The sequence below is a fragment of the Aplysia californica genome, unplaced genomic scaffold, assembly GCF_000002075.1.
Source record: "Aplysia californica isolate F4 #8 unplaced genomic scaffold, AplCal3.0 scaffold00014, whole genome shotgun sequence".
Lineage (NCBI taxonomy): Eukaryota > Metazoa > Mollusca > Gastropoda > Aplysiida > Aplysiidae > Aplysia > Aplysia californica.
In genome coordinates this window covers 187,509-198,144 of record NW_004797284.1, presented here as the reverse complement: position 1 = coordinate 198,144, position 10,636 = coordinate 187,509, and the positions used below count along the sequence as shown (strand labels likewise).

The 10,636-nt window shown below is 39.9% G+C and overlaps 1 protein-coding gene across 1 annotated transcript in view; it reads left to right on the top strand.

Moving 5' to 3' along the window:
* Positions 1-10,636, top strand: part of LOC101862847 (neprilysin-2) — a gene marked incomplete in the record, with an annotated part of 127,456 nt that overhangs the window by 109,405 nt on the left and 7,415 nt on the right. Inside the window, 4 exon segments of the mRNA XM_005090206.3 lie at positions 2,654-2,773; positions 3,078-3,208; positions 7,960-8,025; positions 10,344-10,439. Of these exon segments, the coding sequence (XP_005090263.2) occupies positions 2,654-2,773; positions 3,078-3,208; positions 7,960-8,025; positions 10,344-10,439 (413 nt within the window).

Below are 10,636 nucleotides of genomic sequence, written 5' to 3'. Positions count from 1 at the left end.
CTATCTATCTATCTATCTATCTATCTATCTCTTTCTTTGTGTGCGAGTGTGTGGGTGTTTGCGTGTACATGCATGTTTAATGTATTATATTACATGCATATAATATATGAAAGCGTAAGTGTGTTTATACCATTAATAATTTTATAATACTATAATATAATGTTAAGTGCATCTGAGTGAGTGTTCTTTCTTAAAACTCAATGGACATGAGCGTATAATTTTTTTTTAAACGTGTGTGTGTCTCACTTTACTTATTTTTAGCTTTTTCAGACACCCCTCACCCCAACCCCTCCCTCTCCACACCTTACCATGTGCTTAACGAATTTTGCTGTTACTTAAATGCTTCACTTAAACTAAACTCCATTAAATGTACATTGTTATGTGTAACGACACCGCGCAGCAACTAAACAAAAGGAGGGGGAATGGATGGGAGTGTTGGGTTATCAAATTATCAGGTGTTTTGCTTCTTCAAGTGTACTTTTTTTTCAGAATAGCAGGTGCATGCTTGTGTGTGTGTGCAATATTCGTCCGAGAGAGAGAGAGAGAGAGAGAGAGAGAGAGAGAGAGAGAGAGAGAGAGAGAGAGAGAGAGAGAGAGAGAGAGAGAGAGAGAGAGTTTCTTTTGACGCATCATAAGCTAAAGAGTCGAGTTCAGTCAAAAGGCATTATTTGGGAAAAAGAACAGAATAAAGACGAACAGCATATTATTTACAATGACTTCTGAGTAGGCCTCAAACAGCTGTGTCAAACGCCACTTATTATGTTTCATAAATTGGAATAGATTTTATGGCAATAAACTACATGTACTCAAAAGATTGGCACGTATTGTTTCGGGAATGCTGAGCTAAGCAAACAATGTTCAGGATAAACAGCTGTTCTCCGGCCTTAATTTACTTCATAATCTTTCACGTTTTTTGTACCCTCTTACTTCGATCACCTCCGTTTGTGTCTCAGGGTTCACCAAATAGGCATGCTGTGAAAACGTATTTTCGATCAAAATCACTAGCGATTATTTTTGACAACTTTCGCTGCCTCTTTGAGCATCCTCTTGATGTCTAGTTGATTGTTTTGAATTGATATAATCTTGGGTTCTGACAATCTGTGTACGACAGAGGTGTCTTCGATCTAGTGTGATATTGTCAGTTTCTGAACTTAGTGTTTGTAAGAGTTTTGCTGAACTTTCTACACAATCAGGTGATATAAATGTCGAAGATTAGAGGTGTTATAAGAAAGTAACATACACAAAGAAGAAGGAGAAATAACAACGATATAATATACCAGATAAGAAAGTAGGAGCAAACGACTCAAGAGCACTCGCCACCCAACCACTGTTTCTGAATGTTTTGTCTTTGTTGTCTATATGTTATTAACGTTTAAGATGGCCGAGGCTAAAAACGGGGTAAAAGTTGTCTTTATTGGTGCGGTAAGACAGTCTTCACAAAGTAATGACAAACTCACTATCAAACGTGTACCCACAGACTCGCACCATTACGTTCCTTTTATACGAGCTCACAACTTCTAAAAGCACAGGAGAATAATGGTGTATCAAATTGTTCGAATCATCAACCTACAACTGGGTAAAATAGACACATATTACATCCAATGATTTCCAAAGCGTCACCACCCCCCCCCCCCTCCGCCCACCTCTACCTTGTTTTTCGTTTCCTATTGTGTAACCTCAACACACACTTAACTCAGTGACATTAGTGTCTAATTCTTTTTTCACTTTCCTGAAATCACTTGAGAGTCATTCCCAGTGCAAATTATGTATACATAATTCCGTGCGTTGTTTGGGATAGTTGCTGAATTTCGCAAGAAATTAGTCATTTTCTTGACATATATTGCGAAGTAATGGTACTTTCTGACAATCACTTGTCAGAAAATAATCTTGCGGTTTCCGCTTGAAAAAACAATCTCGGCGCAAATTGCCTTTGGCGAAAATATTGGGAAAGTGTTCATCTGAGGATTTCTGGTAGAAAAACCTGCGATTATTTCTTTTTTTTTCGTGTTGTCGATGCCTGTTGTAAAAAAAAAGGAAATATTTAAAGGCAACAGTATCATATTTTCATCTTAGAATTTGGTTGTTGTTGTTGTTGTTGTTGTTGTTGTTGTTGTTGTTGTTGTTGTTACTGAAGTTGTTTTCTCTTCCTATCGCTTACGGAAGAACGCCAAAGACAACTGTATTCAGATAAACATCCTTTGCGTATATTGTTCAGCTTCACAGTCAAAACCAGGGAAGTACTTTTTATTTAGCAGGTTCGACTTCTGACCCTAATGTTGACCCCCTAAAGTTGTCACTGGTTTCTGCGATGAAAAGATTGGCTCTTCGTCTTCTTACAGGAAATGTGAGTTTTATTTTCATGTAGATATGTTCAGTTAGTATATCTGTGTTTCTGCTGGGTCGAATCATCCCGTTTCCACAGTGGTCTAAATTGTGTAGGTGGGGGCGTAAAACAGTTTCAATTTTTTTGGAAGTCTCTTCGTGTTTTAGATGCACATCAAAAGAAGACACATGGTCACTTGCTCTGTAATGTTTAGACAGATACCAGACGCAAAAACCATATCAAGTGTCCAAGTAACATGTTCGGAAGAATCATAATATAAATGTTTGAACAATCCCTTTCTAAAAATCCATTTTGATTTGGCATCCTCAGATAGCCACCGGACCAGAGCTGGTCCCATCGTGTACCCGTCACCCGTACCCCAGCCCATTCTGTACGGCTCTCTCGGCACTTTTCTCGCTTCTCGGGTCGCGGAGAAAACCGGCATTAACGGTGAGTGGTCGGACTTGTAATATTTGTTTTTTTACTGTCTGCGTTGTTGTTGTTGTTGTTGTTGTTGTTGTTGTTGTTATTGCTGTTGTTGTTGTTGTTGTTGTCCGTCATGAAGATGTATAACTTGTTGTAACGGTCCAATTTGTCATTCCCTGAAGCTGAATGTTCATGACTAAATAGTCTAAAGCAATGTGGAATTAAAACCAAAACAGAAGTTACTTCAGGTCACAAGTCTTCGGTTGAGATGATCTTACATTTTACCTCACAACACACCTATTCATCTCACCTGTATATCCGTCCTCAGATTTACTGGAACATCACCTAGAGCTCAAGTTGAACCACAGCATCATCATGGCCCTTGCCTGGCGCCTCGACTGCCTCAGGGTCATGTACGGACAGATGAAAATCCTGGATTACGGAACTCAGGCTTACAAGGTGAGAACTGGGGGAAGATGGAACGGAATGAGATGAGCCGTGGGAGTGAAATCAGTTAACATGACAAGCAAAAAGACATAACATTTAGTAAAATGGGATTTTAAAGGGACATTGACTATTTTGACATGAAGTGAGGTGAAATAACAATACAAATATCTAATGAGACAAATAACTATCTTATGTGTTCACGGTGTCCTTTGCGGGGACATGCGATGAAACAAAGTGGAACAGAATGAGATTAGGGTATGCAATGATATGCAGTACATTTTAATGTCAGGTTGAACTGTATGCTTATAACACTGATTCGAATCTCAAAGGTATCACTTCTTAATATAAAATCTGTGGGGGAGGGGGAGGGGGAGTCTTACAGATTTGATTTTAAGAAAACTGAAATCAAATCGTGAAAGTTCAGCCTTGTAAATAATCGGATGATTCCAAAAAAAAATAGTAAATTGCAGTTCATGCGACGCTGTTTTTGGTCCAAAACGAAATTGAAGTCATACAGAAACTGTAAGAAACATTAACATCAGTTATTTCTCTGCCAACAGCTTCTATACCGTTAGTTGATAAGTTGCATGTACTTTGACTTTCGGGGTTCAAATTTCATTGATGTCCCTTTATCTGTCCTGACTTGAATACTTTTACACTAAATACTGAGTTATGACATTTGACCAAGTTATTCAACCTAGACAAACAGAACTAAGAGTAAACAAACTCAGTTCTTAAAGGAAGCTGTTGTTAGTAGTTGAATCCTTAACTATGGCGATACAAGACTAAATAAACAGTTTTGGAAAAAATAAATAAAACGATCTTCTTCTCTTTGAGCTTTAAACAGTTTCACACGACTCTTGTTCTCATCGGCATTTAGTCTGGAAGTGTAAAGAGGGATGTCTGAATTTAGTAGGAACAAAGTAAGTCGGATGCCTTGAGACTTGGAGACAAACATTGTTTCACGTTGAATTATTCTACGAGTGGGCGGCTCCTGGCCCATTGTTTGAGTGTCTACTGTTCACATTACTTTCTGTTTGTTCATTCAGCGGTGTGGACTTTCGAAATTGAAAACCATTTTGTTTCAAAACAAGTTCCTGTTTTAGTGAGCTCTGATGAACTTGCTTGGGGTTTTTTAAATTCCCGTTACATTTTTTGCTACTTTCTCTTTGAAGATGTTCGAAACAATCACACTCTTTATCTCAAACATTTGAAAAGCTGTCATAGATGTTTGGAGATTATTTGCATACGTTCATTTGAGTTAAGAATTGTAACTTTACCAAATGGGTTGGTGAGTAAGGTATCTATGTGGAGGTATGTGTGTGTTTGTGTGAGTGTGTGTGTGTGTGTGTGTGTGTGTGTGTGTGTGTGTGTGTGTGTGTGTGTGTGTGTGTATGTGTGTGTGCGTGTTTTTATTTGTAATCTTATGGAATATTTACGAGAAGGGGTAGACGTGGGGCGGGGGGGGGGGAGGGGTGCGATTTAGGAGTAAGGTGGGATTGGTCGTCCCTGCCTTCCAAGGCCAACCAAGGTGACATTGGGTACTGTGTCCTATCGGGAAAGGCACTGATATTAAACAACATTTACTCGTGATAATTGGTTATTGGACTTCCGGTTTGTTTGTTTCGTTTGTTTGTTTGCTTTTGTTTGTTTGATTGGGTTTGTTGTTGTTTTGTTTTTTTTGCTTCTTTTAGTTTGTTTGTTGGCTTTTGTTTGTTTGTTGGGTTTTTTAGTAGGATTTATTTTGGGTTAACAAGGCGTAAAACTGAACTTTACACCACGCATGCCGGTAATAATATTATTATGGTTACAAAAGAACATAACAAAGCGGGGAAACACTTTCCGGAACAGATCGCTTGATGATGTTAAACTCACAGGAAAAGCGACCATGAAATATACCGGAAAGCGGAAAAAGACGTGGTTATTATTTATCTTTATTTCATTGTGTGTGGGGTCGGGTGAGGATGATGGGAGATGGCGACGTACTATAGGACCCGTGAAGACCCAGACTTCTGTAACTTCCGGCGGAAGAAGGGTTGAAGGCACGCACGGACGTCAGAGGATCAACACAACGACTATTATCACTCTTCAGCGAAAGGAACACAGAAAGTAACAGCCTTCGTGGGAAGCGAAAAGAGACAGGGGGGAGAACCGCGATCGATGTCAAAGATTTTTTCCTTCCTTCAATCCTCCCTGTGCGAGCCTCATGTAGCGTAATAATTGTGAGAATGCGGACGCACGTTCGTCCGTCGAAGCGGGATATGACGTCTTCAATGTGGGATGGGGGAAAGACTTGTCAGGATCTTTTTTTTCAACTTTTTTTAGTTCCGCTCATGTGAGAGATTTTCATTCTTCTGTCCGTTTCTGAGATTGCTGTTTGTGCAATGAGTAAATTGAGCAGTATATATCTCTCTCAAGCTCACGCACGCATGCAAGCATACACACACTCACACACACACACACACACACACACACACGAGCGTGCGCGCATACACACATACTTGTTCCCTGCTAATAGAAACACCACACTTGTACCACGCAACATAAAAAGCTAAATATACTTTTTCAAGCTTGATCGGAAGTTAAACATACACTACCCAGAAGCTCCCCACCCTCAACTTATACGCCTTACATTCCCATATCGAATCGTCGGGGATTTTTTTTTCCTTCTTTTTCGTCAGCTGCTGATGCATAATTACAATTCTCGATTTCTCGATTCCCATCTCATGCGTCTCACATAGGCCAAAGTTAGAGATACAATTGCAAGCTTAAGCTACCCCCCGATAAGCAAGATGGCGAATATTAAAGAATCTATCACCGTGCTGTCATATTGTGGGTTGGTTTCCAACACTAGTCTCACAAGTGACCACACATCCAAACCACCAATACGCCTACATTTCGACCGTTGACGTCATAGGTAAACAAACGGCGGGCAGTTGCTCGAAATAGCTGCCACGGGGTAAGGATATATTGTTGTGATTTAACATCATTAGAACTTAGGAAACATTTACTCGATTGAACGAGCGATCGGTTGGTGCTGAGACGGCCAGGGTGTGAAATCCCATTTTACAGGGTACTCGCGCTGAAGGAGCTTTGCAGCGGCAGTCATAGTAGATGTCTGTGTTGTTGTAACCTAATCAAGGTTTCTTAATTTTCAAGAAAACACTTTGACAATTTCAATACAGAGGAGAAATGATAGAGGTGGAAAACGAGAGAGAGAGGGAGAGAGATAAAGAAGGACCGGCAGAGGTGAGAAAGGGCAGACAGAAAGAGAGGCTAAGAGAAAGACAAAGAAAAACAGAGAAAGAAAAGAGAAGGATCAGTAGTAAAACTGTCGATTACGGATTTTTAAAATCTATTTAATTTTTTTTTTAGGTGGGTGAGGGGGTGGTTAGGGAAAGATTTTATTTTAGTTCTGTTTAGAGACATTTTCTAAAACTGTTTATCTCAACAAAATAAAATTCTGCCCCTGTCAGAAGGGCACATAAAGTTCATGAACATACCCAGGTAATATTTAGTTGATTGGTGGAATAACTCTATTACTTTGAATCTGAATAAATGTGTGAGCCTAAACCACACAATTTTGCAATGGTCATTGATGAATATTGCAACGTTCGGTTACTGCAGCTTGAACAAAAACCGACAGTGGTACTTTAATTTTGTTTGACAAAAGGCCAATAATCTTAAGTTAACACACACGAAAATTCACATTTTTTAACTCAGTTCTGAACCCTTGCTCAACAAGCACCCTGCAGTGTGAGTTTTGGTGGCCGGGGTCATGGGCGAAGTGGCAAGATGTCAGCGTTTACCCGGAGATGATTGGTCAACAGCTACGTGTCGGTCTTCAGTGCTGGAACCGGCTCCTCTGGCTGTTTGCACAGTCAACAAATCGGTCTCGTCCACTTTTCACGAGAGTCTGGGACATGATGGATATGTCGTGGGGAGAAAAAAAAAGGTCGAAGAAAGCGGTAGATTAGAGAAACCGCACCTTCTAGAAGGGAGAAAAAGAGAACTACCACTGAACAAAGATAACAAACTTGGGAATTAAAATATTCGTAATAAAAGGAAGCACGAATACCTCCCCCCCCTCTCTCTCTCTCTCTCTCTCTCTCTCTCTCTCTCTCTCTCTCTCTCTCTCTCTCTCTCTCTCACTCTTCATTGTTTTCTTCATTTTTGTTATTGTTTCTCGGCGTTTGCAACTGTATAGGGTCTAATGAGCTCAGGGGACACACCAAAAATTTGCAGTTGATAGGAACTTTTGAATTTTGTCAGTGTGGCGGCCGATGCCTATTCTTGTCGATTTTAGACCCCCAAGGGATCTTTAACGTACACAACTTGCACACGGGACCTCCGAGATTTCTCGTCCTCGTCCGAGAAGGCTAGCTGTAATTTTTCCTACCAGAATACCAGGTGTGTTTCTGAAAGACAGCACTAAGAAGGAGCTAAGGAGTAGCAGTAAAAAGGCCGCAGAAAGAGTCAACAAGCCCAGAGTAGGGGGCAAAGGGGGTGAGGGGGTAGGGGCAGAAAGTGAAGATAAAAGCAGACGACATAACATGGTTAGAGAGCAGAAAAACAACATTTTGTTCAGTCGCATTCCGGATTCAAACGCGGGACCTTTGAATGAGAGGCGAACACCTTAGCCTCTAGGCCACGAGAGCACCCTTGTGTTCTTCTCTCTTTATTTATATACACTTAATGATAATAATACGAATATCAATGAGAATAGTAATGATAATGATAATATCTCCTGTTGTTGTTTCTAGGTAAACGGCCTAAAAACTAAAGACCAGCAATGGAAGGACCAGCTTGCAATGCAGCTTGCTCACCTGGTGAGTGTATGTTTGTGTTAATTATTCTTTGATGCTGCGCTGGGTGAGTTATACGCACGTTTTCTGTTTTTTCCCCTCCATGAGTTTTTATGTGTGTCAAATCGGAATCGACGCTCTGGCATAACATGGACAACTATGGTTGATGGTGAGGGCTAGATCTTCTAAGAACCTGCCTAAGATGGAGGTTAATTACTTTAAAAAGCGATACAGTAAGAAGAACAACAAAGCAACCACCACCACAATACCAACAATATTAACAACAACAGCAACAACAGCAACAATGACAACAACAAGAATAACAATGACAGCAACGACAACAACCACAACGAAAACGTTATCCGAAGGAGACTATGATCCTGGTAAGAAGCACCCGTTTCGGTGTGACAGAGAGGCACAGCGGAGACAAAAGTTGAGTGGCAACAGATTCCTTCGTCTGATGAACCTGTCGCCTCCACACGTAAACACACACACACACACACACACACACACACACACACACACACACTTACATTCAACGACAAAAACAACAACAACAACAACAACAACAACATCAACAGCTCCGCAACAACAGCAGTAACTGCAACATATTTATATTACGAGTATACTTGTATTTCTACTGCCTGAACAAGCCCAAGGGCAGTTTTCTTGAAGTCAACCACGGCCTCTGACTGCTGCACTACAATTTGACGAGTGACCACTTCATTTGACCTCAAATTGCTTTCCGTCCTACCAAATGAGCCCGAGTTTAGTAGTGTGTCTTGATTCTTGTGAAGGTCATTCATCCCCAGTTTTTATTCCAAATTATTTTCGTTCCGTTCGAAAATTCTGTATGGATGTTTTAAATAATATGAGCAGTTTTAAGATCATGTATCTCCATGACAATTTAATTCATTGATAATTTTCGCCCACTCTCTCATGGTGTTGCTGTAACAGCGAAAATTGAGAAAATAATGTTGTTATGATGGAGGTGAACTTTTTCTCTAGGCAAAGCGCATTATATTCTACTCACTTATCATCACTTTGGCACCGAGTCCAGAATTTATCAGGAGCCATTATAAACAGGAACACGAAAAACAATAACAAAGACCTTTGTAATCTGAAGAATTACAAACTTTCAAATTGACTTTTGTTCTCAAGAAGAAGAAGATAATCCGCCTACAGTCGGCATGAGGTGAGGATTCGTCGATATTTGTAACTACCCTGCCTCTGCATTATTATTTGTGAGGCATCGTGGTGAAATCAGTCGCTCGTCAAAGAAATGCAATCCGAGAAATCGGCATTTTTTGTTCAGTTTGGAATTTTTTTTCTCGAATTTTTGTTTTCTTCCTCATAACTGTTTATATCCCTAAAAAGACTCTTTTATGTGTGGATTTTATGGAAAAACGTTGATTAAAGGCACAACAAATTTTAATTTGCAGTTTCCAAGTTTAACTGTGGAAGTCACCAAATTTGGCGGCCATTTTCTCTCTAATTATACTTCTGAAACTAGGCGACACCACCTCCTTCAATCGCAAATATGTCGACTTCTATTAAAGAAAAATGGATTTCTTTTCATTAAAAGCTAGGCAAATGAACAGCCTTTACGATGAAACCAATAACTCCATATGCCCAAAAATTGGCGAGCACCTGAAATCACTGCGTCGTGACATATTTCTCTTTTTTTCTTTTTCCTGATATCCATGTGAGAAGACTTCATAAACAATTAGCTCAGCATTTGTGAAAAGGAAAATTATACCTACTAAATAATCGTTGGTGTTTTGACGTAGCTTGCTTTTTAAGGTCGATGTCGTGCTGCGCAGGGGAAGGATTCGATACCCCCGCGGGCCCGCAAACTCGGCACTTATAGCCTGGTCTTTCCCGCACTTTCTGGCTGTTGTGGGTTTTGTTTTCCTGTTGTTTGGCGGATCGATTTTGCTACACATGTGTTCAAAACTGTTTTGAGAGTTGAGTTGTGTAATTGGATTGTGCACTATTGGTTTTTCTACTTTGATGCATTACAGTCATGGGTATATTTTGGTTTAATTAGTTAACTCTGGGTCTTTTCGAAAAATCTAAACGATTTTTAAAAAATCTTTGAATGCATCACAGACCATCTCAGAGTGAAGTATTTTCACTTTTTTTCTCTTTTTTTTATTGTATCCAGCTTATGCAAACAGTTTTTATGCACTTTTAACATCATTCCATCTTTTCCTCTTGTTGTCCGTTGATAGTTGAGTTTAGCTGAGGAGGGTACCTTTTGCCTCTTAAATTCTAAACGCACTTTGTTGCTTAAAACATTATCTGCAAATTTCATAATGATACGCATCAACTGTCTACAGGCTTGGATGAGATCGGACATGGAACTGGACGCTGACCATTTTATCCCTGGCCTCACCTTCACCAGACCCCAGATGTTTTTTATCGCGTTTGCACAGGTAGGAGTTACGTTCGCACCTCATTTCTATTTACTGATAGAGGTTGACATAATTATTTCATAAGTTTTCACCAGTTTCTCAAAAAGCTTCCAGAGTTCCCTCCACCGTTTTCTTTCCATTACGTTGTAATAAAGTATTATTCCTCGACTATCCTACGGATACCATACAAAACGTAATATGTTTGTACAAGCACCTAC